Raw genomic sequence first — 27,649 nt, 5'->3', positions numbered from 1 at the left:
CAGATTATAAACGACTTAAAATCATATTAAAACATATCAAACATAATTAAAATCATCAAACAAATCAAATATAACAAAATGAGAAACTATATCAAGAAAATCATGTGAATCATATCAAGCAAAGTGGGAAACCATGGAAAAGAAAGCTCACCTTGTTTTAGAATCACAAATTTGAAGTTGTTTAATCAGCCCCTCAGTGCCTACAACACAAAAATTAGATTGAGGACAAGAATAATCAAAAGAACACAACAATAGTTAATAATCACAACTCAAGAACAAGAGATTTTGAAAAAGGTTTTGAGAAATCAATTTAGAAAATTAGTTTCTATCTTAAAATTAACTAAAAAGAGGTTTTTAATTTATAAAAAACGTGGTAAGGTGTTGCGTGTGAGTTTTGGAAAAGAGAATCATGGTTTTAAAGAAGATAGATGCCAAAAAATAACTTTCTCTAGTTAGGGTTTTGATTGGAGACATAACATAAGATAAGTATTTATAAGTTAAAATTAGGGTTTCCAGGGCTTTTTAATGGTCTTTGTACGTTTCCAAGGGTCCAGGGGCCAGCCCACATCAAAGTATGATGTTTCGAGCCCTTAAAATGAAGTCTTAAAATCCAAAAAATTGGACTGCTCAGTTGACTTAACTTCAAATGGTCATATCTTACTCGATATAAGTCCTAATTAGGCAAAATTTGTGTTCAAATTGAAGCGCAAGATGTCTACTTTTCAATGAAACAAGCCTCACATAAAACTTCATTATGGATCAAAAGTTATAGTCAAACAGTGAGCAAATATCATTTTTCAGTATCAATTTCAAAGCGATTTAAGCACTTTTGAGTTGTGATTACTTCCAAACTATTGTGAACTCTTTAATTACCCTTAGTTGACATATGTGAAGCTCATCATTGGGGCTAGGGACCAAAATTTATTAATGGGTACAAAATGCGGTGTCTACAATAGTTAAGGGAGACATTGCTCAATTTTGTTTTTTAGTTTTATAGAAACATTGATGGATTTTATATAATTTAGTGTAGGGCTGTACAAAAAATCGCTTCAACTACACGACCCCACTTAAATTGATCATCAAATGCGATCACTACGCCACTTGTTATGGTGGTGGTGCGAAAACTGCACTTGTAAGAGCAATTGCAATGCGACTCAAAAAACTGCACCCCTAACGTACCTAATACTATACAAGTTATGTTTTATATATTTAATATATACTTTTCAGTAATTAAAAAAAATAAAATTACTAAAAACTTTCACAACTAAAAACCTTTTCACAATTAAAAAACTAATGGGCTACTCTAAATCAGTCCAAAACAAAGAAAAAAAAGGGCAATTAGACTTTATTTACCTGTGGTTGGACCGATTTTGACTAAGCCGCCTGTGGTTTAAAAATTGTCACCTAACCCACTTGAGGTAGTTTCTGTTGGAGAGACGTTACCCACCTCTTCCCTGCCGTTAGAAAAATGTATTTTAACACAAAAACATAAAAGAAAATGGATCAAAAATCTCTCAAGAAAAACTTTCTCACACCATTTTCTGAAGATTTATTAACATAAAATCAAATACACATCACAATCAATCATGTTATTTTCAATTTCTATGCTGAATTATCCTCGTTCCTTCTTCTCCTTGTTGTCCTTGATCTTCTTCTTCTTCTTCTTCAATCCCAATATTCTCAAAATACAGACACCAACACACCCACACACATCCAAACCCATAGTTACTAAAATAAAAATACCAAATGATTAAATCCTCCAACATAAAAAACTAAAAATCCAAGATAGAGAGAAAAATAACTTATAATCCAAAGATTCCTAACAAATATCCAAGCTCAAATCCCACAAACTCAAAAGACTCAAAACCACAATTTTTCGATTTGATCTATATACAGGACAAGCAAAAGTGTTTAAAATCCAAGGACTTGAGGAACCAGTTAAGGTATTTCATTTTGCAAAGAGCTTGATCACGATCAAGGGGAAGAGGGATTCATTGTTGGAGTGTGGTGATCCATGATCAGTTGTTGGCCGTGGTAAAGAAAAAATCTAGACATAGATGGTGGTGTGACTCTCTTTGGTCCTTCAACTGAAAATCTCCATGGCTTTGTGAGTCTCCTTTAAAGACGATCTCCCAGATTCCCACCCCACCTCTTGCGACAGCGCCACCCCAACTCCTTTTTGTCTTTGCCTCTCTCTCTCTCTCTCTCTATGTGTCACTTTGTCTCCTTTTTCACTTTCTCTCTCCTATTTTGGGGTTTGGTTGTTTTAGTGGATTTGGGTTTAGATTTGGTTGCTTGTGGGTAGCAGGGGATCAAATGGTGGTTGTGGAATTTGTGGTGTTGAGTGGCTATGATTCTGATTTAGGATTTGAGAAGCTCCATAGTTTTTTTTAAACTATGTTTGTTGTTGATTTTTACAAAACCTAATATTTTGATCTTTATTTTTGTGTGTGTGTGTGTTTTTTTTTTCGAAGCTTTTTATATTTTGGGAGGAGAGAAATATAAAAGGACAGCAAAAAGACATATTTATCCTTATTTTTAAACAATGAAAAGTTAAAGTGGGTTATAGAGACTTGATGGAGGGTATCACAGGTAGATTAAGTGACAATTTTTAAAACACAGGTGACTTAGTCAAAACCGGTCTAACCACATTTAGGTTAAGTCTAATTACCAAAAAAAAAAAAAAAAAGATATTTTTTGGACTTGACCCAAACTAGCTCAAAATGGGAACAAAAGGCCCCAAACTAGCACAAACTGAACTGCATAATTATAAACCGCACCAAATGATATGGTGGTCAATCATTTTAAGATGAGGTGCGACGAGGGTTTTGGGCAAACCACAATGAACTATGTAAACCCTTACGGAAATTGTAAACTTTGCTTTATTTATTTATTTATATTTGTTTTTTTTTTTTTTACAAGATATAAATTCTATTATAGTCTAATCTTAGTATATATATTTACGAAACCCTCTCTTAAAAACTTGAATATGACACTCACCTTCCACACCCTACAAATACTTATTGCTATGCAATCTTTTTTGACCGCAGAGTGCCACCCTCGCCCCTAATTTTGCAGCTCACTTCTCTCATAACATCCCAAAATTATAAAAAGCTGCGTCTCTCTTTTCCCAAACCGAGCCTTAAACACTGAGAGAAACACAGAGACAGAAAGCTCTTATTGGGCTTTTAAAATCGAATTTCAAGAAATTTAGAGAGAGAGAGAGAAAAAGAGTGTCTGTCAGAGCATTTCCATGCATGGAAGAAGACAGAGCAAAGAAAAGACCTCTAGACCTTGATTGGGAAAAGCTTCTACCCAATTCTAGCCAAAACGACGACGACGACGACGACGCACCGCCGGAACTGATCGTGAAGTCGTCCACCACCACCGCCACAATGGGCAGTGGCGACGAGCGGCACGAAGACTTCGAGAAATGGAGCGATCGGATGCTGGAAGAGCAGATAGAGAGAAAGCGGCGCACTTGCGAGACCATGGGTCCCAGAATGCCGGACAAAGGGGAGAAGTTACGCCTCACTCTCAAGCGAATTGAGGACGAGAGAGAGCGCAGGAAACTCGCTCGACCCCAAAAACTCAACTCCTCCTATGCCTATGTATGCCCCCCTCCCTCAATAAAATTTACTATTTCTCTCAATTTTTGTTTCTCTCTCAAAACTCAATTAGGAATTGCAACAACATAGCAAAATTAAATTCACTTTTAATTTTTTTTTAAAAAAATAATAAAGTAAGAGTCTTTCTAAAAAGACTCACTTTTTGCAACTGACCCCACCACTAACCCGAGAGCGTTCATCCCTGACGGGTTAAGCAGTTTAATGCTCGACTTCTAGAGTGTTAACTTTTTTTATTGGGGGAAAAAAGCACTAACTTTACACTAGAGTGTGCCGTCATTTTAGTTAGTGAGTGATTTGAAGTTTTGAACTGTCTGTCAGTGATTACTTGTGCTTTGTGTTTAAGCAGGAAGGTGATGGATGTGAGAAGCCCACACAATCAAGGAGCTCAGGTACTGTTGGTGAGGTTCTACTTACTCTGCTCTCATCATGTACCTTTCTTGATTACCAATAGAGAGCATTCAGTAGGTAAAATATATGTCACTAAGCATAGACACAAGCGGGGTTGGTCAATGAATATTATCTAATGCTCAAGCCGTTATGGAACAGTAGATTTTATAGTGTCGTATATATGAACAATGAGGATGGCAATGGAGGCATGACATGTGATGGATGTGAAGGGTTCAGCTGTTAGTTTTATCAAAACTAAAAAAAAGCCCTGTTACTTTTTTTTTAGAAGTTTTTAATTGTGCTAATGGTTAATGTTACACTTAGGATATCTCATACTTCAAGTATGAACAATGTGCTAAAACAGGCTGCAGTTCTCTAATTCAAGATATTTGTTTTGAAGACATGTGGTTAACAGATCTAATGTTGTCTGTAGGTGTTTCTAATGGCTTTAGGGAAGAGTCCACATCATCTCAAGCCAATTCAGGGTCCACATTTGCTTCTCGTTTATGTCAAAAGATGGAAGAAAATGTATGGTGCCTTACTTTTTTTTTTTTTTTTTTTTGGATAAGTAATGAAAGTTTATTGATAAAAAGGAAACACCTTTGCACACCTGGGGTGTACTTGGGGAGCAATACAAGCAATCTTTCAAATCACAATGCTCATATCTAATAAATTAGGGCAGGGAAGAAGTTTAAGAGAAACATTCCGATCCTGTAAAGTATGAAAAGAGAGAGTTTTGATCTGAAGAATAGCCCTCTAAGTGAACAATATAATTACCTTTCAACTATTTTTAATTTTTAAAGCAGATAATTTGTGGGGAAACTGAAGCATTTAAGGAAGAGTTATCAGTTTTGAGTCGTTGTGACCGCCGGAAAATGACAAGTAAGGAAGAGTTATCACAAAGTAGAAGACATAGAGGTCGATCATCATCAAAACAATGGTCTTCTCAACGTCACAACAAACTTTCAAAACATGCTCTCTTGAATGCTAATAAGAAACGTAGAGCTTCTCCTACTTCTTCTCTTCACCAGAATGGAGAACATTGGTCCAGCAGCTTCGCCAAGAAGTAAGCATGTTTCCCTTTTGCTGGATTTCTCTCTCTCTCTCTCTCTCTTTCTAAATTTGATTAATTTCCACCTTTTTACTAGTACAAGAGCTCATGGAGTTTTTTGCAGATTGAAGGTTGTGTGGCTGCCATTGAATTTAAAGGTTGTGTACATGTAACTGAACTCACACGCCATATGTGTGTTCCCATTGTATCTGGTTTTGAGATATCGGTACTAATTTCATTATATACATAGGGATGACTAGGTAAGAGTGATATGGCAGTATAGGATTAGTAGATTGGAGTATTGAAACGATGGCATATATATTTAGTTATTCAGTTTACGAGTTTTTCAAAGTGTTGTAAAATTGGCCATAGAAGATAGTATTGAAAATCTATTAACTTTTCTTCTGGTTATTAGCATAAGCTTTAATAGGAAACATGAAATATAGCCCATATCTATGGGATGCAAACAACAGAAAAGAAAGGGCAGAAAAGATTGATGCACACGCACAAACATCCAGATTTATGTGGTTCCCCAAAACTAGGGCCATGTACATGGGATTGCTGCAATTTTATTATGATGGCTACATGGAGGAAATTCCAATAAAGAGAATAGGACATCTAAAGTCTATTCAAATATTGGAAATACCCCCAAAATTGCTTGGAAGGAATTTTTCATGGAAAAGCTTTAGTTAATATGACTTGACAATATTTTAATGGATAATCAACGTACATGTATCCTTAATATCTCGTTGTCAGCTGTATTTCATTTTATTATTGTCTTTCACCAGTTTTCTCCTTGTTCTTTCTTTTGTCTATTTTTTAGCTATTTACCTAGTGGCCATACCAATCACAGCTACCATTCTTTTGTTTTGGATTGAGTGTTTATTTATTTATTAAATTTTTTTAAGTTTCAAATCACAATTCCTGCCAACAAGGCCTTTGAAGTCTTTGAATATCCTTTTACTTGACTGAATTGACCTATGATGGCATGAATCACAAAACCTACACTCTGGAATAATAAGCCTTATTGGTCACAACATGTTGATATTGGTTGAGTTTGAGGGACCTTCACAGACTAAATCCATCAATAAACCTAGACTCTGGCAACCTTTGTACAAAGCATCACGACAACATCCAAAGGTCACCCTTGGATTCTTAAGTGGAGGGGCCAGGAGCTGCACGTAGGAAATAAATTAGATAGATAAGTTTAGGAATATGATTTTAGGATTCATGATGAAGATAAAGGGTTTTGGGGTTTTAGATTGATATCATCCAAAGAACTTTTAAGGCAAAAGGGGTTTGAGGTTTAAAATTATTTTTTGGCTGCAACAAAATAAGATGTTGAGTTAGGGGTTTAAGGAATGAATTCAATGGAAAAAGTGTGTAGAACTACGTTTTTAGGGTTTATGAAGGTGCAAGAAAGAGGGTTTGGTTTGAATTAAAACAGGCTGTAAGAGACTGAAACTTGGTAGTTAGGGGCTTTAAACAATATCTGTGAATGGTAATGGTGAATTGAAGAAGAAGAAGACTAGAAATAAAGGAGAGAAAGAGAGAGAAGGAAAGAGAGTAGGTGATTTCGCCTTCAATAGATGAATATACTCTAAATTCCATTAATAGATGTCTGAATTTACCCAAGTACATTTGCTCTTTCTAGTCTTTTAGACTGATTCCTATTTCAACAGGATTATGGCATCTGATTTAGAAAATTTGACTAAACATGTGGCTAGAAACTTATGAAAACCACGCATATTGAACCATAACTTTCCTAGCCAAAGCTAACCCCAAAAAGTTGTGCCTATCCAAAAAAAAAAAAAAAGACAAGTGGACCCAATGCGTGAGATTTTTAAATGTGAGGTGTAGTGGAGACAAAGTTCAAACTTAGGACCACCTATTCTGATACCAAGACAAATTACCAATTGTTTCAAAAGTTTATGTTGATAGAAAATGATGAATTTATCATTTAACCATTATTCTAACAAGAACATATTTCTGAACTCTTTTTGCTGTCTGAGTATCAAAATTCTAACTAGTCTTATTTTGTGTGCATCATGAATGGCTTGAAAAAATGAGTTTGTTGTATTTTGTATTCAATTTTGATACTTCTCCTTTTCTGATAGAAAGGATGCTTTTCAAGTCCATCCAAATGGTTCAAGGCATAAGAAGGTACACCTTCTTTGTTGATTTTGCATTTTATGTTTAGCCATTTTGTCATCAACCTTGAAACTATTGTCATGGTTCATGATGTTACTTTCATATATCCTTTTCTTGAAAATTGAAAAGGTCTTTAAAAGAATGGGAACAGAACAGCTGTTTTTGTTTCTTTGGCCATAAACAAAACTACTCTATGTATGTTAACCAATAAAGATTCCTCATATACAATATACAATATTATTTATATTTTTTTTAACCTTTTCGGTCCTTTGTCTTCTTTTACTGATGAAATTAATGGCAAAATTATTGATTCAGGAGCAAACCGTTGTTCTCATAGATGAGGATGAGTCTCAAAGTCTAATAGAGGAGGATGAATCTGAGAGTCTAGAGATTACAGAGCGAGTGGACAATGCTGAATGGTAAATAAGACTTCCAATATTGGTTGTTACTCTTTGCTGCATTAGCTTTAGCTAATACTTAATGAGGTCAAATATAATTTGATTCCCCTCTTTTCAGCATGAAAGATGCAAAGATCACCTACCCCTCGAGGTACACCGATAACTTTCCTTATAAATGATGCAGACTGTTTTTTCCTCTTACTTCTGTTTATTTAGAATTTGTGCATTATATACTTCATCATGTTTTGTTGGCCAGGGATGATCCAGAATCTATTGAAATTTGTTACGTGGACATAAACTGCCTTGCTCCAGAAGGCTATTTGACATCAACTATTATGAATTTTTACATCAGGTTTGTGTATTTAGATTGTTGCAATAATTGGAAATATACATGAATAATACCTATGGCAGTAGTGTTGCCCTTTCTGTCAGTATCATACCTTGTATTGCACTGTTCCAGCTTCATTCTTCAAGTTGTGCTATTGTTCTTCCAGCAAGTCTTGGATGGTTGAATGGGAACTTTTACTTTGTTTATCTTCTTTTATAGTGATTTCCATTTAATGAACTTGGTCTTTGACATTTGTTTAAAATTTGTATCTCAGTTTTTTAGATATTGTTTGCCTGAAGGCATTCAATGTTTTCTGCAGTGTCTCTTATGCAGCTTTTCATTTATTTATTTATTTTAAAAATTTTATTAATCATTTTCTTTTTGATCTTCTTTGTGCATGGTCGATAATTTAAAAGAAAGGACAAAAATGCGAATGGGTCCTCAGTTTTCTAAATGATGCTTTGGAATGATCTTAGTTGAATTTTGTTGGTCTGCTGATGTTGAGTTTTAATTTTGACATGGTGTAATTTCATCAACTAATGAATTTTTTTTTTTTTTTTTTTTTTGCTTTTTAAAGTAATTTCAATAATATTATATATACATTTTTTAATGTACTAAATAAAATACATTTTTTTTGGGGGTAATTTAAGCAATACATAGCACGGTTATTTGGCTAGTTTAGAATATAATAGACGTTAAGTTCAGTCCATTTGGGATAAGTTTAGAGGCCTTTCTTTTGGTTTTGAAATCCAATGTTGGACTGGAGGTGGAGATTTATTAAATCTAGTCCATGAACTCAATTAGTTTTGGAATTCTACATCCGTCAAAATAATTATAAAAATATGCACTAGTTCCTGTTAAGAGAGTTTGTCCCACATTGATGGGAAAAGTAGTTGTGTATGATAGTTCCTATAAATAGAGTGGCGAAGTAGTCTCCTTTGTGCCCTTTTTTTTTTCTGGGTGTTTGTTTTTGTTTTTGTGAGTGATAGAGTTGGAAGACTAAGCTTTGTCTAGTGTGTTAATGTGTGAACACTTTTGGGTGTATTGGAGATTCAGTTTATCTTTATTACAGTTTTGAGTAAGGTTGTTGTAGCTTCTAAAACCTGGATTCTGGTTCTTCTATTATTGTGAGAAACACAAAACAAAAAAGACGAACACAAGACACAATTTTTGGTAAATAGGATAAACTATGTATAGGATTTGATAATGATGATGCCTTTGGCTTAGTAATCTGGAGGCATATATATTTGCACACATGCACACCCAGGCATACACATGTATTAAGTATTAACTAAGTGGAATCACAATATTTACGTTGCCCTTGCTAATTCTCAAGTTTAACTTGCAAGAGTCCTCTTCAGTTGCACTGTCTAGCATGCCTTCTTCTTGTTGTTATTCTCTTGTTTTTTCCCCTCAATTAGATACACACACACGCACAAAATTTTCTTTTAAGTTTCTATATTTTAATCACTTGCTGGTTCATTTTGCTAGATATATTCAGCTACAAGCATCTCCTACAAATAGAGCAATGTGTGATTATCATTTTTTCAACACATATTTTTACAACAAGCTTAAAGAGGCTGTATCATACAAGGTAGTTGTTTCTCTCGGTTTCTTAATGTTTCCAGCTACTAACTTATCAAAAAAAAAAAAAAAAGAGTTTCCAGCTACTAATGCTGTAGTCATTTTCTCAGTTGGGGGTTGCAAATGCTGATCTTGGTTGTTACTTGTTAAGCTACTTATTGGCACGGTTTGATTTGTTTTTGATTTGATTATGAATAGAGCATTTTGATAGTGGCTTTGTAAGTTTTGAAACTGAGGCAACTCAGCTGCATATGGGGACATATGGACACCAGTTCTCTCTCTTTTTTTTTGGGGGGGCGGTGGTGATTATACATAGTGCGTTTTCTTATCAAAAAAAATAATTATACAAAGTGCGTTTATCGGTTTATGTGGGAACAGCATTACCGATGTATCTTACCTATAAAAAAAAAACATTAATGATGTATCTTAGATAAGTTTGATATTTGTATTTGATATTGTGTTGCGTTTTCTTGTTTTGGCCCAATTTTTATCTAACTTGTATTCCCTTGTAATATGCAGGGAAGTGATAAGGATACTTATTTTGCCAAGTTCAGAAGGTGGTGGAAGGGTGTCAATATATTTCAGAAGGCATATGTACTTATTCCGATACATGAAGAGTTAAGTCTTTTTTAATTTATTTGGAGTTCCATATGTGTAAGATGGTAAATATGGTCAGAGTAACATTTAATGCCTCGACATATTTATTTGGAGTTAAGTCTTTTTTTTAGAAAGATCATTTGCTATTCACAAATGAGATTGACTGGAAATTCTTTGGTTCCAGCAAGCATCCTTTTGATTATTGCAATTCCTAAGTTATTGTTATCATGACCAGAATGGTACAGCTTGTGGTCTGTACCCACCCTGTCTACTTAAGTGTTCCTTTTCTTTTTATTCTCTTACTAAAATTTTTTCTTATTAAAAAAAAAAAGAAGGTAAAAATTATACAAATGAGACATTTGAGCCATTATCTCTCCCCTTCCCTCTCCCCTTGGGGATAAAACTTACTTATCAAAAAAGTTTGAGCTAAGATCTCACTCCTGGCACTATTATTATTGCTACTTATTGAAAACAGGTACATTCCATGATCATGCAAGTAAACTACTCTCACCTTCTTATGTTGGGAATGTCAACATGAGGCTCTGCATAATATTTAATTAAGTTTCCTGTCCAACAATCATCCCCTTTCATTGTTGCTTGCTGATCAATATAGACTATATAGTTGGTACCATGCTGTAAAAATGCCTGGGCTTGGATGAAGTCTGCGTTGTTTAACTGAAATGAGGCTGGTCTGATATGCCTGGCTTAGGAACCTGGATGAATACCAAAATAAATTGGAACTGAACTAAATATGAGATGTAATGCTCAAGAATGGAGTGTATTACAAACGGGAAATTATATTTTATCATCTTAAAATGGTATATCAGCTTAGCCTGTCAGGGGTTAATGCCCCTGGATTACTTAGCAACAGAATCTGACAGGTGGGGTTAGTTGTGGGTAGGTTTTCCTGGCTAGAGGCAAGTCCAAAGGGCTCTTCTTTAGAAAGGTTCCCTACATTATAAAAAAATAAAATTGTTTACCAGAATGATTTAGGAACAAGTAGGATGGCATTGGAGCTTCAGGAATAGAGCAAGAAGAAAGAAAAAGGAAAAAAGAATTGGTGAAGAGTGCCTGATTGGGGGTGCTAGTGCAGTGGGTCCATTAGGATGTTGGGTGCATTGTACATAAAACAAATATTAGTGGCTACTTTCCATGTAGCATGTACAACAACGAAGCCTTTAGTCTTAAAAATTTGGGTCGGGTATGGACCCTCAACAAACCAGTCTCTACCTAAAGTCACACTCTTAGTTACATCTGTAATTGACATGTCTCTTTTCACTACTTCTATTAATGTTATTTTCCTCATAACATGCAAATGAGAGATATATAATAATGTGCTATGCTTTAAAACCACTGCACATTTTTTGACTTATTTATGTTGTTGATGTATTCAGTCTTCATTGGAGCTTGGTGATTATATGTATCCCAGACAAGGAAGATGAAACAGGACCAATTATTCTTCATTTGGATTCATTAAGACTTCACTCAAGCAGATCAATTTTTGAGAACATCAAAAGGTGAGACAAAAAAAAAAAAAAGACTTAGCTGATTAATTATGGATATCTTATGTCTAATATCCAGTGTACTATGTGTAACTTTGTCAAATTAGGTGCATCTTTTGTCATATGGTTCATTATTTTTTAGTTTATCTATATCTATATATAATATAAAGGCAAAACGTTTGACTTTTTGTTGGCCACTTTTCATTGCACCGCTTGGCTACATAAATTAATGCCACGTATATATTTAAAGACATTGAACGGTTGTGCTTTTTCATTTTTCAATAGGCACCTTTTCTGTCAATAGACATATTTTCATTCGATAAGCACATTTTCAATCAATAGGCACCTTTTCATTCAATAGACACTTTTTTGGTCAATAGACACCTTTTGGTATATCCAATATGAAGGGTTATAACATTTCAATAGACACCTTTTGGTATATCAAATTTGAAGGGTTATGACCTCTCGATAGGCACCTTTTTGCATATATATTACAACATATCTTATATATACTCACATACATAACATAAACTAAACTAGAGATGCAACATTCTATCTTTGATTCCTTCCCACAAAAAAGTAATAAATAAAAAACATTGATTCCTTCTGCCTGACTAATAAAACTTTGTGCTATTTCTATCAATATTATTATTATTATTATTTTTTTAATTTCATGCATTTTTGCTTACTACTCCAAGTAAAAAATAATGGCTTTTTTCTCCTAAAACTCATTCAGTAGTTATTCTCATGCATCACATGAGTTAGTGACTAGTTAACATTATTGCCATTAGTTTTAGCCTTCACTTACTAATTTGATTGTATGTTAGTCAGAACAATATATTGTTTGTTAAACACATTTTAATTTAAGATGAATAAAACTATAGTGTAGTGGATTGGTGTTGTATGTGCAAGTTTAGTGGTGAAACTATGTATCATTTACTGATGCATTTTGTAGTGGCTAGAGGGCTGTGGTCTCTTGTCTTTTCTCTTTTTGGAGCCCAATGGGTGATTGTTGTCCTCGTTGGGTGGAAGAGTTCTCTTATTTGAAATGCTACCCCTTTTGTTTAATGCGGACAATTTGGAAAGAAAGAAATAATTGTACATTTAGTGTATGGAGATGTCTAATCTATTAGAGTTAAAATTATTGTTTTGAGATCGTTGTTTGAAAGGTCCCATGTGCTTTGCATCCTGTGTGCATGAGGTTTCCTGTATTCAAATAAAACTTTTTTTTACATGTTATAAGAAAGCAAGTGATCATTTTACAGTAATGGCAATGTGCACAAGTCCTTTCATGATATAATTGAATCTATAAATCAGAGATTATAAGTGGAAAAGTTTATAAATGATGATCACTAAGGTAATAATTCTTGTTTAAGGTAGGCCTTTGGTAACTCTATTGCATTTAGATATATCTTGGGATACCTATTGCATTTAGATTTGGAATTCTTCATTTTGCCAAAATACATTTGCTGAGAAATAGCATTTGGTGTTGTGTTGAAATTCTTACTAAAAAGTTATTATGCTGAACAAAATTGCATTTGGTTATGTCACTGAAGAATGCATTTTTTTTTTCTCATTAAATAATAATTTATTATTAGCATATTATGCACTTAATAATTTTCTAAATAATTCAACTGTAATAAAATATATTCACAAATAAAAAAATTTTGTTTATTTTTAATCAGATAATTTTGTACAAAAAATTATTAAAACATATACCATGTAACTGGTAGGCCATAAAGTCCTCTAAAAAAATTTATTATCTTTAATTTCTCTACAGTTTTCCATAATTTCTATAATTTCTCTACTATTTCCAGATCTCTGCACAAACAATTTTTCACAGAAATCCAAGAATTGGACATATTGTAAAAAAAAAAAAAAAATCGTCAGCCCATCATCATCACTGGCACTGTGACCTAATCACCACCCAAAACCGCCTCTACTACCCAAAACCACTATCAACAAATTCCTGAAATCCGCCTCCACATTGTTTTTATCAACCTGGCCGGCCACTGAAAACCACCATAAAAAAATTCATGAAATCTACCTCCACACCGGTGCCATCAGCCTCACTGGCCACCCAAAATCACCACCAACAAATTCATGAAGTCCAACTCTGCATCGCTGTCATCAACCTCGCCAGACTCCTGAATTGCTACAACCCAAAACCACCACTGTGACTGACTACAACCTAAAATCCCCCTAAGACCACCTCCAAACCTAAATTGCCACAGCTGGTCAGTGAGGGATGAGAGCAAAACAAAAGAAAGTTGTAGAGAAAAGAGGTGGAGATGCTCTGCCATGAGGAGGAAGAAAGTAAATGAGGAAAAGAAAGAGAGAGAAGCTGAGAAAGAAATGGAGAAAAAAATTATTGTGGTGGGGTCCCATAATTTTTTTATTGCTCAATGAGAATCCTGAGTTTTGGGTATTCTCATTTTGGCTTAAAAGAATGAGATATAGAGAATGCATTTTTAGAATCTACTGCAAAGTAGATTTAGTAAACAAGTAAAAAAAATTGCAAAATGCATTCTTATACATAAAAATGTGCAAAATGCATTCTTGGTAGAGTTACCCAACATTAGCTAATATGACATAGTAAGCAAAGTACACACACACACACACACACACACACACACACACACACACACACACACATACATATGTAGATCTACATATATACATATGTATATGTATACATATACATATAAAATTTTGTCCTGGATTTTCATCTGGTAACACTCCCTTCTCTCTCTATCTCTCATTTTTTTCTTCTTTTAGCTGAGTATTTTATAGACCAATAGAAGAATAATTTTGAGTTCTTTAGAGCACTTTGTTTTTTTAGTGCGGATTGTATATTTTGAATTTTGATTTTTTATTTTATGTCACATGAGACTCCTACAAGCAAAGCTTTTATTTGAGACCTTGGATGTTGGAGAGGGCAGCAAACTCATGCTTATGAATTAAATAACCAACCTTTTTGTGTGAAAACAACTTGTCTGTTTATTATATTAATTTTATCATGTAGAAATATTTTTTTACCAGTGTAAGCTATTTTTATAATATTGACATGAGAAAGATTTCCTCAAACCAACTATTCATTGGAATGCCTTGTAATGACAATGTTATTTGTTTACTCATGGTTCCATTTTTTAAATGCATTTTTCCTACATCTAAAATAAATTCAATATCAGATGATATTGATCTGGGGAAACATGTTTTTCAATTGTAGTTCCTTCATAATTGTAATTTTTGAACCTAAAGGATGGTGTAATTGTTTTTTTGTAGCTTTATGAAAGCTGAATGGACCTATTTGGCTTCAGAAGTTGCTCCTTTAAATCTTCCAATTGCAGACAAGATATGGAAACATCTCCCTCGTAGAATTGAGGAGAAAGCAATAGCGGTAAATTTTTTTCCTGAATTGCCTGTAATATTTCTTGGACCATCAAGGTCAATTGGGCATATGGCCTATGCAATGGAAGGTAACCCCCTTCCATCACTTAATCCCTCTTCCCTGGTGTAAGTGGGAATTGGGAATTGATCCCAATCCTCTTGTGTCATGGAAAGGGGTTTCACCATCTAAGTAGCTTAAACCTACCAAAGGTCACCTTAACTCATGTGGTAACTGATGGTGACAGATTGGGGTTGAGCATAGTTCTTATGTTTTCCATTCTACTATGTGAAGCTGCTTACCTTGAAACATCGAGTGAGACATACCTTTTCTAGTTCCTTTTCTCAACTTAGACTATTTTTGACAGTAGTTGCATTAAAAACGTTGAAGCATCATAATGGTCCAATGAATAATTTTTAGCTTCGAATTTAGTGTAGCTAATAAGTCAGAATATATGTTAAGAGGGGAAACGATGAAAATAAAATAAACACTGGATGGCTTAACAGGAGTGGCATCTATGTCCAGCCATCTAAGTTTGCGCATTGAAGTTAATTTATTTACAAAGAAAGCAAAGCCCTCAAATACTGCTTGTTGGTCTTCAGTGAAAAGGTTAGTTATTTTATTTCATTGGTAAATTACAAACGCAGTCAGTGGATTTTAAAATCATGATCCTCTGCCTTTGGGAGTAGGTGCCATTGGAATGTTTTGAAATTCTGCAAGACAAATTGGAAGAGCTTCTGTTTTACTATAGAGTTTGTTTCACTAATGACAATTTCCATGAAATCTGGGTTATGCCGCAATCCGTTGTGGGGCTTCTAACTTGTTGGCAAGGTAGGTTTGGTCATCATCGAAATGGTCATATATGGTTCATTGTTCCCCATTGCTTATCGTGGTGTCTTTGGAGGGAGAGAAATAGTAGGTGTTTTGAAGATAATGAGAGATCCACACTAGACCTCAAGCTATTTTTCTTTAGAACTTTATTGGATTGGTTGGTTGCTATGCGAAACCAATCATTCTATTATTTTCTTGATTTCCTTGATTCTTGTAATTTTTGTACTTGAATTGTTGACCCCTTGTACACTCCCTGTGTACTAGGGTGTTCCATTTTTGATATCAATAAAACTTATTACTTATCATAAAAAAATAATTTTGGTTGGTAGAATGTGAATATGATGTTTTGGAACCTTAGTATGTGCAATATACCCAGTTTTTATTATAACCAAAAAAGAAAAAAAAATCTGTTCTTAACTAAAAAGGTCATTGTTTCACTAATGAGTACAGCCTTGAAAGTGATGCAATTATTTAGGATTTGACTAATAAGTCTTGCTCAGATTTGAAGGTTATACATGTCAACGTGAAACTTTGTCAGCAGGGTTTAAGCTTGATGATTAGGGACCTTTATATGTCCACTTTGTCAAAATGGTTGGGGCTTAGGGGCCATACAAGTAGTTGATGGAAAAAAAGGAAGGGGGTGGGGGAGCTGATTAGAGTGCTAGTCAATAGTCACTTTTGAACCCTAACATTTGACTTGATCAATTGCTATCAATGCAAGTAGGCAGATCAAGATTCAGGGGAATAACGTTTCCTTGAATATTCTCAGGTTCCGATTGTCAACAAAAAACCAGCTGGCCCCTTTTTGATTGATTCTTATTGAGGATCTGGCGCTGGCATCTTGAATCAATAAACTTGCATGGGAGTTGTTGCTAGGGGAAAGGTTGATTTTGAGGATCATAAACCCTATACTGAACCAGAATATGAGGGGATTCTTTCTCCTGATTGTCACTTTTTTTAAACACTAAGGTCGTTCATCTTTGTGATGTTTTCATTCGAAACTGTTGACATGGAGTTTCATTAATGACAGTTTATCTTGGGCTCTTAATCTCTAAATTAATAGAACCTTACCTCTTCTTATGTGTTCTGTTCTTATTTCCCACCAGGTTCCTCAACAGAAGAATGACTCTGATTGTGGTCTCTTTGTTCTTTTCTTCATGGAGCGCTTCATTGAGGAGGCCCCTGAAAGGCTGAAAAAGAAAGATCTAGCAATGGTACGGTATTGGTTTTCATGAAAATGACTGCTAAAATCCTTATTGTTAATTTCATGAAATGTTTTCCTTGGTTTATATATTTTTGTTCTCAGTTTGGTAGGCAGTGGTTCAAACCTGAGGAGGCCTCTGGTTTGAGAGTAAAAATCCGGAAGATACTCATGCTGGAGTTTAAAAAAGCATCTGATGTTAACTGCGACTCAGAATCTTCCCCTTTTACTAAGGGTGATGATCCAGCCAATATTGACCACCAGACGGATTCTGACTGAATTTGGTGCAGATGCAACTTAGTACTTTGTCGGGAAATGGACGTGTCATATATGTACAGGTCATATGGCTAATGCAAGTACTTTGCTTCTGACCTTTCATTTAGTCAGTGTATCAATGGTAAATCAGCTGTGTAGAGATTCTTCAAATTAGTTTTGTATAGCTTGAAAACGTAGGCGCAAATATCATTACTGGAAGAGGTGTAAACGCCAGTTCGTCTGGGTCACTGAGGCACATCTTGGTCATTAAGTACTGACCAGTTTTGTGGGCTAAAAGCCCATTTAAATTGCTTCACCAGATGTAAAGAGGAACTTCAGTGATTTTTGAAAATAGTTAATAATTTTTCATTTCATTTTGCTTTTTTATTTAAATGTTTTGGAGTTCTGCAGGTAGTTTAAGAGTTAAGTTCGATTTCACTTGAAGGCAGAAACAATAACGGCTATCGTTGTATGATTTATGGATTGATGCTCATTAGTTCCACTAGATTGGCTTGCAGCATTAGGAATATTTTTGATTGCCACGCCAAGAGATTTGTAACCTAGAGACATAGACTATTTTCTTCTATCAGGATAATTAGGGTTTGAATGAATTCTCGCACCTTCATTGTTGTAGCTATCAAATTATCGAAAAAAAAAAAAAAAAAAAAAAAGAAGCTTTGTCGCAATGAATGTATTTGACTCTTGACAAACACTTGCTGGCTGGAATTGGTAGCCACTGGGTAGTCAAGAGGAGTTCTGATGTGGGATCAGGGATGCCATCTTTATGCAAAAACTAATGGTACTAGCGTTTGTATACGAATAAAAAGAGCCATTGTAATATAACGTATTGATCAACAACTAACGCAAAATACCGAGCGTATGTTCTTCATTGTAATGTGACCTTGTTAAAAGCAAATTGTAATTCATCTCATGCAACATTTTTGTATGCAATGTATTCGAAACTAAGTTTGAGCTCGTTGACCAAATATAACAAAGAAAATTTAATCAAAGTTTGATTGAAGGTCTTGTAGTCTATATGTGTGCTTGCTTCTTGAGCTGATACGTACAAATACAAATTTAAGATCCTCATCTGCAGAAGAGTAAACAGCCCAGTGGTCCATACAAAGTTTTCATTCCTTTTCCCTTTGAAGTGTCAATGGCTTTTAACATAATTACTACCTCTTCCATCTCTGGTCTATTGTTGGGGTTTGCATCCCAACACTTCCTCATAATTTCTGCTAGAGAGCTTGGGCAACATTTGGGTATCTCTGGTATTATATTCTGCATATATAAGCACAAAATATGTCAAACTTTATTTGATTTGATGTGCAATAATGTCTGTCACAGATAGGTAGAAGAGAAAATTATATACCTGATAAACAACAGTTGAAGATCGATCCGATAATATAACATTAGGGTATGGTGCCACATCGCAACAATATATCTCCCACAAGCATATTCCAAAACTGTACACGTCGCATTTTCTATCATATGGTTTACTTTCAAGTACCTGCATATTATATTGACATAATTAGGCTAAGAATGTCTTGGATGTAAGAATTATTGTGGAACATACAAATAAAGGAAAACAAAACTGCTAATAATCTAAATTCTTATCTCAATTAATTTACACAATGTATGGGCAATTATGTCTAATTCAGCTTCCATAGCATCACTTCTTAGCCCGAAAAAAAAAAGAAAAAGAAAAAAAAAAGTGAAACTTAGGTACAAAAGTATATTAGGTTCCTTAATCAAATTCAAACACCTTATTTCATTTATCAATAAAACATAAATAATGTTATTTTTCCCAATGACAATTAAATTCATTGCAACTAAGTGTTTGTCTTCAATTGGAGAATGTAAGGCATTTAAGGTACTACATCTAAGTTAAAAAAAAGGTTAGAAAAAAAGAAGAAAAAGCTTCTATATAGCATTGCCTAAGTGAAATTTCTACTTGTGAACTTGTGTGTTAGTAAAAGACTATTCTAAAAAAGCAAAGCAGAACTGTCAAAGTAACAAACAATATACCTCAGGAGCCATGTAGCCAAGGGTCCCTATTCTCGCAGTCATCTCATTAGGATTTGAAGCCTCAAGACAAGCAACATCAAAGTCAATTATCTTAAGAGTGTGATTTTTGTCAAGAAGCAAGTTTTCTGTCTTTATGTCTCTGTGAACAATCTTCCGAGAATGTAGGTAACTCATCCTATAAAAAAGAAGGTAAAGTACTTAGATGTTGAAGTGCTACTTCAATGAACTACTAGTCATGGACATTTTGAAAAGCCTAAACCAAAAGTGTAATGCTAGGGACATCATTTTCCCAATTGTTGACATAGCCTGCTATGATTAGAACAAAGTTACTTTCACTTGGGTCTATTATTACATCTTTTTTTTAATGCACCAAACATAACAGGTCATGTCAATAGTTGTGAGAAAAGTTGTCCCTAGACTTATTGAAACCAAAATGTTGTTAAATGTAAGTTGGAATATTGAATGAAAGTAAGGATAGATGTGGGAAAGGAATTTGTCTGACCCTCTTGCAAGATCTAATGCCATTCGTACTACAGTTTTGAAAGCCAGCTTCCTTTTCCGATTCTTTCTTAGGTAAGATTTTAGAGTACCACAAGGAAGATACTCAATAATAACACTAGCAGTAGTAGCAGCATCACTTTGCATGTCAATTTGCGTGTTATGTGTATGGATTTTTAAGCCTGATGTGCCCAATGTAGCTCCAAGGCACTGAGAAAAAAAGAAATTCATCTGGAATGTTAGGGCATGTAAATAAGAGTAATATATTTAGCTAGAGAAAAAGACTCGAAACTCTCTCTTTTGTCCATGGAAGGCACTTATGCGCAAGAGCATATAAACATTACAATGTAGATAGCATGATTACATCGTCAATGCAAGTGTTTACTCGAATCAATAAAGTTCATGCTTGATAATAAGTAATGGACAAAGTTTAGCTACAAAATTGATTGTAACCTTAGACTACAACTTTACTCAATATCTTTTTATTGGAGGTGTATTTTGACAAATCCACCATTCGATTACATCTTTTTCTTATATCCTTCATACTTGCAAAATTTTTAGAAAATTAAAGATCAATAGTTATGTCATCAATAAATTGTTTAAATCGCAAGTTTTTGTAGTTTAAAATTATGTATAAAGTATAAACTTATAGATCATATAACAAATAATATTCGATTAACATAAAATTTGACATGTGTATCAAAAGTGTAAATAACATTCTATTTAACAGTTAGATTTTAAAAATATGTATTAATTTTTATTTTATTGAGTAAGATTGTAGTCTAAGGCTACAACCAATTTTGTAGGCTAAACTTTGTCTAATGGTGAAAATAAAGCAATATTTATCAACATTGATAGAAAAAAACAAAGAGTATATATGTGTTTTTTATTTTTTTTATGGGCTGAAAAATCATTCAATATAAAGGAGAGAACAACCATATGCTTCTCCCAATAAATAAGAAGGTTTTTTTTTTTTTTTTTTTCTTAAATAATTATTAAGAGCTGATTTTAAGGAGTACTCCTTAAAATCAGCTCTTAATAATTATTTAAGAAAAAAAAAAAAAAAACTCTAGGGTACTCCTTACAATCAGCTCTTAATAATTATTTAAGAAAAAAAAAAAAAAAAAAAACTCTAGGCTAAGATTCATATATAATAGTTGACCTGTATTGATTAGGGTGATTATGGAAGGCTTTTCTCATAATACAAATAATGAACTTGGAAATATAGAAAAGTATCAAGTAATTATATACAACTAGCTAGGCTAAGATTGATGTCACTATTCATACAATAAACTCTAATATCTATCTACAAGTTCACACATGAAAATCAACCAAACAATATAAATTTTTGTAAAGAATTTATCTATCTACATCAAAGAGAGTGCAAATTCATAGGATTATACGCACCTTAGCAATATTAGGATGATCAAGCTTAGGCCAAATAGAAACCTCCCGTGTAAAAGCAATCCTAAGTGAAGCTATATCACCTTTTGCTCTTTGTTCTTCCAGGACTTTAACTAATAAGAATTTATAACAAATTAAGAAAAACAAAAACAAGGAATCTGAATCGAAAAAGTTGATGTAAACACATATAGAGATAAGAAAGCGTAGAAATTGTAATTACCAGCAACGTCTTGGCCATCATAGATGCCTCTATGAACAGTACCAAAGGCACCAGGAGCAATAACTTGTTTTATGATAAGCTTAGAGGGATCGATTTCCCAGTCTTGTTTTTCTGTAAATCTCACTTTCTTCTTTTCTTTATCCTCAAGGTTCTGCATGCCTTTATCATCAAGGTTCTGCTGCTTCTGCATGCTCCGTAGGCTTAGACTCCTTTGAAGCTGCTCGTCTATTCTCTTAATTTCCTCCATCATAAATCCCTTACTCCTTTCTTTCATAACTTCTTCAATATGTTTTCAATATATACGAATAGAACATTTTTTTTTTCTTTAAAAAAAAAAAAATCCTCGTATAATGAATACATGAATACAAATCCTTTCCTTCTGTTTTCAATATATACTACTACAATTATACGAATCCTAGAACACTTTTTTTGATAAACTAGGATAAACACAGAAGGTAATGAGTAGTTTTGTTGATATGAACTTCTTTTTTAGAATTTGTGTGAGTAATTAGTAGTTTTGTTGATATGAACTTCTTTTTTAGAATTTGTGTGATCAGCTTTTTAGGGATTCCCTTCTTTATTTATTTATCCGTTAAGTGTTATTTTTATTCCCCAAAATATATATTTTTTTAAAGTATTATGTGTTTATCTTCTTTGTTTTTATTTTTTATTTTTTTTGGTCCCAGTGGGTTTAATTATTTGGACTCGGATGGTTTTATAAGATATATTTAGTAAGAAGAGATATGAATGGTGTACTGAAACTTTCAAATATAATTTACAATTCATTAGCAGTACTTCTTGGGGAGAATCTGAGTATGAACTAATCCTATAAAACAGTTTGAGATCAGTTTACATTATCTGGCAAGACATTTACGGGTTATTTTTAGGTATATACTCTCGGAACACGGAGAATGTTGCTTCATACTTTTACATTTATGGTGAGGTTCACTCATTAAATTCATTGTGAGATTTACCATAAATGTGAAAGAAGGGAACACTATTTCTCCATATGCCAGGAGTACCTAAGAATTTTCCGACATTTACATGGTTTTTAATTTTCCTCATTATATCTTTAACTTAAATTTTTTTTTTTTTTTTTTTAATCTAAGATAGAATTCTACTCTAATATAAGCTAAGTGTATGTGTGTAAAGTTTCCTTTAGCATATTTGAACCCGACACTTGACTCCACATTCTCACGAACACTTAAACTTATGGAGTGATTATCACACAAAGGGTGCATGGTGATATTAATTTTTATTTTATAAGAAATACGGTAATTTTATTAACAAAAAGATATATCTTTAACTTCTGGTAGGAGTCCCATGTGATTTTCCCCCCTTATTAACTCAATAATTGCTCACATGATCATTCCTTCTTCCTTCACTATATCTCTTTCTGTACGTCGGCAAACACATAATCCTAAAATAGTTTCCTTGTTAAAAATCATTGTGGTTTTGCTTTCTTTTTAGTTATGCTTATGTTGTATCTTTTTTCGATGGTTTGGTTAAAATTAGGTGGAAGGTCTTTTAAGATTTGAGCAATAAAATATTTAAAATACTAACCAGAAAGAAAAAGAAAAGGTTATGTACTAGAAGTAGTTTATAATATACAGAGCTGATTGATGTGCTAATTTTATGATAGGATAAAACTTAGGTACAATAACTTAAGTGTAATTTCTTAGGTTCCCATTTTAAGATTCAACCATGTGGTTACTTAACTAAAAATAAACTTTCATCCTATGAGAAAAAATCCATATGGCAGGATCTTAAAAAAGGAACATAGGAAACAGTACCTAAGTACTGTACCTAAATCTTGCTCTTTGTTGAGGGACAAATTTTGATGTTCCCAAATAGAATATGGAGTAGCCAAGCCGAAACTCGACGATGGGCCCTTGAAATAAAGCCCAAAGGCTATCGGTATGGTGTAAGTCCGCCCAAGGAGAGATAGAGGCTGCACCTTAACAAGAAGACAACAATAAAGCATAATAAACACGTTAGTGTTATTAATTTGTTATATTATTAGTCCTTTTACGGTGTCATAGTTCAAATCAGTCCTCTAGCGGTACGGTATTATCTCCAGCGGTAGAGGTGAAATTATACTTAGAGTCCAACAGTCATTGATCAAATAAATTTAGGAAAGTGTTCACTCCTAGGGGTCCTTGTGTGTCTTGGTAAAGGGAATTTATAGTATTTTCAGCCATCATTACATTAATGTGAGGGAAAAAATCAATTGTTACAAATACATTATATCCTTCATCATAATAATAATAAACAATAATTAAAGGCTCCATAATTACAAATAAAAGAGGAAAAATAGGATGGAATGAAGGGAGAGAAAGATCCCTAGCTCAGTGCTGCAAGTATTAGACTAAGATTTTAGTGAGTGTGTGTTCATAAGACATGAATGAGACAATATGAGCTGTTTTGAGTGAGTGGGATGAGGTTAACTCTGAGGTTAAGGCTTTTTGTAAGTAGTGGTCTATTTGTGACTAGTTGAGAGACATTTATGAGCTGTGATTGTGTGAAAGGGGAAAAGAGTGTCTGAGATTGGATGAGTGTGGGCTAAAGATGATGAGTGGTAAGCTTGAGGAAAGCTAAACCACGAGCAAAGTAGTAAACAAATCAAGAGTTTCAGAGGGACTGGCTGTCTTGGTTAGTTATGGGACGTTTATGGAGTAGGAAGGTGTAAGCAAGGTGGTGAATGTTGGTGTTATGGTGACTATAGGCTGAGAAAGGTTGTGAGTGAGCTCAAGAGAGCTTGGGGAAGCTTAAAGAAAGCAAATAGGGATTGAATTTCTGCAGAGTTTAGTTAATGATAGAAAATTTTTAGAGAGGCTTTCTCCTCCCCTATGGGCTGAGGTGTGTGTCTTTTTATAATGGAGCTTGAGAGAAGCATTGATTGACAAGAATCCGAAAATGCATGACTCATCACAGGTGACGAATCAAGGTTAAGTTTCTTGAGAATTTTTGGTTAGCAGTAAGAGATTCACTTTAGGGGCTGCCTTACTTCTTTAGGTAATGATGGGATTTTAGAGCTTTTTGCATTAAGTGATAAGATTTTCGGGGCTGAGTTTAATTATTGTGTATCAAGAGTGAATCCTAATGCTGCAAACTGAGATTTGGTCCCCCAAGAAGTAAGATTTCAACACTCCAAGCCAGGTGTCAAGTTCTAGTCTACTTCAGGGGGTTTCGCTGGAGATCCCTTTATGCCCTCAAAACCACATGTTCCCAAATTTTCCCCTTTAAGATTCATGGGCTTGGTACATGAATCATGTCTTGATCGTTTTTAACATTTATAGCATCAATTTGTTGAAATTTGGATAATTTGGATTCAGCTCCCCTTCCGTTGGAAGTGCAGTCTTGAAGAAGATCGTGGAGTTTCTTCATCCTTTTGACTTCAGCTGATATGACAGCCCTTGGGCACTGTTCACGTCAGGCAAAGGGTGGCAGAAAATTGATGGGATAGCCCTTAGTCCATTCTCAAAGGCTTGGTTCCCTTGTATGAGTCTCTAGTTGCCTTTTGGTTAGTTGCTTGTGTTTTTTGCTTGGGCTTGCTTACATGGGCTGGGTTGTGTGCACATGTTGCCATGGGGTTTCATTCCTCATGGATTTTATTAGTAAATATTTTTGAGTTTTTCATTCCTCAAAATACTTTTGTAAATACTATTTACTTTGATGAATTCCATGTTACAATAGTGTTCGTGGTTTCTAATAATTGCATCATAACTTGAATGATCAGCTTGTGGGTTTGAATGTTTACCATGAGTGTCGAAGGCGTATATTATGGATGTCGCGATGCAAATGATGTCCATGTATTTCATGGGTTTATAACAATAAATATATGTCATAGGTCTAACAATCATAACTTTCCATGGGCTTTTATAAGATGATTGCCATGAGTTTTGAGAATAAATAATTCATAAATTCCATGAGCTTGTAATATTGTAATAATATGTTTAAGAATAATTATGATATAGTATTTTGCCGAGTATTTAATAACCTTGGGCTTTTGATAGAATAGTGCCAAGTAGTTAGCTTGGGCTTTTAATAGTGCCAACGTAAGTTGGGTTTTTGATGTTGCCAATGAGAATTGGGCTTTGATATTGCCAATGAAAATTGGGCTTTAAATAGTGCCAACGTAAGTTGGGCTTTTGATATTACCAATGAGAATTGGGCTTTGATGTTGCTAATGAAAATTGGGTTTTGATATTGCCAATGAGAATTGGGCTTTGATGTTGCCAATGAAAATTGGGATTTGATGTTGCCAATGAGAATTAGGCTTTGGATAAATAAATTGCCATGTGTTTAAATCATGGGCTTTGATCATGGATTTGAATTCCATTGATAAAATTGTTTTGCCATGGACTTGAATTATGGGCTTCTTAAATATTGTCAAGCATAAGTATTCTTGGGCTTTAAATAGAATATGATAATAAAATTGGATAAAATATGAGTTTTGGGGCTTTTTGTGATAGTTTATATTATAACCCAATTTAGATAATGAGATATGAAGCATTTGTGATTAACATAATAATAGAGCAAAAAATATTTGGGAAAACCCAATAACTTATTAGTGGTGTTTGAAAAATAGGTGGTACCCAAATAAAATTAGGTGTAAAAAAAAAGTACCCTAACACTCTTTATGTTAATACTATTTTAATGCTTAGATTACATACACATCTTATTTTGTTAAATGTTGATATTAATTTGACTTTTTTTTTTTCAAATCAAATGTTAAATGTATATGTTGCTTTGCCTTGAGTAATAAGCTCTGAACGTCTAAATATTTTTATAAAGAGCAATGACAAAGAAGAAGAAAGATACACTAAGAACATAGTGTACAAATTAAAAGGCATTCAACAACCTCCTAAAGGTAAAAACTACTAACATATTTCTTCATTAATATTATTATTGTTAATAAAAGTGCAATTCATTTACAAAACTCATTCTATTGCAATTCCATTAGATAAAAAATTCAAATGCAAACATTGCATTATATATAACTACAAATGTCATTGATAATTGGTTGATGGTTGTTGTACCAATGCAGTTTATTCCTTTTTGTTTTTCATAGGGAAGGAATCTACAAGCATTACAAATATTATGTGTCATTCTTGAATGAACAAAGTTTGACTAGAAACTTGGTTGGAGTCTTAAGCTACAACTCACGAAGATAACACGCGTTTGTCATGTGCATTAATGCACATAGTTCGATTGTATACAATCACTTAAGTGTAGTTAAGTACAAGGATGCATTTCATCTCCCTATTGCAAGTTGTAGCCTAAAGCTCTAACTAAGTTTGTAGTCAAACTATGTCTCTCTTGAATAGACCTAAGCTATTTAGCTACCTAAATTCAGCCATAAGACATGCACCTCTTATTTGTTGTTTAGAAGCGTAACACTTTTTTTGTAATTGCCTCATATTTAATTCATAGTATTACCTATATGTTAGCAGCTATGTCAATGAAAATATTGGTATGTTAGATTAGAATTCTAAAATTATATAATAATTTTTTTATTGTCCCTCAAATAAATTATGTAGTCTATAAGTTTATGATAAAATATTGCACATACCTATTAGCCAGACAATATTATATATAGGGCAAGATTTAAGTACAATATTTAGGTATTGTTTCTTAGATTCCCCTTTTAAGGTTCTAACATGTGAATTTTTTCTCATGGAAAGAAAGTATATTTTTTAGTTAATTAGCCACATGATTAAATCTTAAAAAGGAACCTAAGGAACAACATATAAGGTATTGTACCTAAGTTTTGTCCCTATATATATATACATACGTATATTCTTTGATATTCTTTATATATATATACATATATTCTTTGATATTCTCTTTATTTAGGTTTCCATCTTAACAAAATTTGCATTATATCAAAGTATTAATTCATTATATTAGCCAACAGAATAAATGCATACATTAATTATCTATAATTGTGCATTAATTTTTTACTCCTATATTAAAAGAATTTATATGATTTTTTTAATATAAATTCTATATAAGAAACAATTTTTATTTGGAATAATAATAACTAGTCGGAAACCCGTGCAACGCACGGGAACTTACCTATTTATAATAGATTAAAATAACTTTATAAAATTTTAAATTGATTATGAAACTATACTATCTTTTTGAGTTACAATTTGATGAATAAATCATTGCTTGAATATGCAACGGGTTGC

At 33.6% G+C, this 27,649-nt stretch overlaps 2 protein-coding genes across 10 annotated transcripts; one reads left to right on the top strand and one right to left on the bottom strand.

Moving 5' to 3' along the window:
• The first annotated feature begins 3,037 nt into the window (after positions 1-3,037).
• On the top strand, positions 3,038-17,676 carry LOC126718527 (ubiquitin-like-specific protease 1D). Of its 9 annotated transcripts, none has more exons than XR_007652986.1 (15): positions 3,038-3,611; positions 3,976-4,027; positions 4,450-4,544; positions 4,820-5,082; positions 5,192-5,225; positions 7,189-7,230; positions 7,534-7,637; positions 7,735-7,767; positions 7,873-7,968; positions 9,436-9,538; positions 10,048-10,145; positions 11,520-11,642; positions 14,913-15,027; positions 16,616-16,815; positions 16,953-17,060. XR_007652986.1 is itself a non-coding variant. In XM_050420780.1 (15 exons), exons 1-15 carry the CDS (start codon positions 3,258-3,260, stop codon positions 17,324-17,326), a joined length of 1,785 nt encoding a protein of 594 aa, XP_050276737.1. In that variant the 5' UTR covers positions 3,040-3,257; the 3' UTR covers positions 17,327-17,676. The 9 variants fall into 9 exon arrangements, 7 of the variants coding, with proteins under 7 accessions (XP_050276741.1, XP_050276737.1, XP_050276738.1 ...); XR_007652987.1 differs by lacking the exon at positions 16,616-16,815 and adding an exon at positions 15,522-15,846 and having other exon boundaries at positions 3,039-3,611; XM_050420780.1 differs by lacking the exon at positions 16,616-16,815 and adding an exon at positions 17,153-17,676 and having other exon boundaries at positions 3,040-3,611; positions 3,976-4,018.
• A 653-nt stretch (positions 17,677-18,329) lies between these two features.
• LOC126718528 (serine/threonine-protein kinase STY13-like) lies at positions 18,330-21,726 on the bottom strand. Its single transcript, XM_050420785.1, has 6 exons — positions 21,453-21,726; positions 21,236-21,345; positions 19,833-20,038; positions 19,331-19,505; positions 18,675-18,812; positions 18,330-18,583 (listed from the first exon to the last, which is right to left on the bottom strand). The coding sequence occupies exons 1-6, from the start codon at positions 21,724-21,726 to the stop codon at positions 18,389-18,391; spliced, it is 1,098 nt and encodes a 365-aa protein (XP_050276742.1). The 3' UTR covers positions 18,330-18,388.
• Positions 21,727-27,649: the final 5,923 nt, after the last annotated feature.

This window comes from Quercus robur, chromosome 3 (assembly GCF_932294415.1).
Source record: "Quercus robur chromosome 3, dhQueRobu3.1, whole genome shotgun sequence".
Lineage (NCBI taxonomy): Eukaryota > Viridiplantae > Streptophyta > Magnoliopsida > Fagales > Fagaceae > Quercus > Quercus robur.
This window is presented reverse-complemented; position numbering and strand designations above follow the sequence as displayed.

Coding starts and splice junctions, on each gene's coding strand:
- LOC126718528 (XM_050420785.1), bottom strand. CDS start 21,726: ATGAAAGAAAGGAGTAAGGGATTTATGATGGAGGAAATTAAGAGAATA. Junction 21,346..21,452: donor TGATGGCCAAGACGTTGCTG/GTAATTACAATT, acceptor AATTCTTATTAG/TTAAAGTCCTGGAAGAACAA. Junction 19,506..19,832: donor GCATTAGATCTTGCAAGAGG/GTCAGACAAATT, acceptor TCTTTTTTATAG/GATGAGTTACCTACATTCTC.
- LOC126718527 (XM_050420778.1), top strand. CDS start 3,258: ATGGAAGAAGACAGAGCAAAGAAAAGACCTCTAGACCTTGATTGGGAA. Junction 7,231..7,533: donor ATGGTTCAAGGCATAAGAAG/GTACACCTTCTT, acceptor TTATTGATTCAG/GAGCAAACCGTTGTTCTCAT. Junction 7,768..7,872: donor AAGATCACCTACCCCTCGAG/GTACACCGATAA, acceptor TTTGTTGGCCAG/GGATGATCCAGAATCTATTG.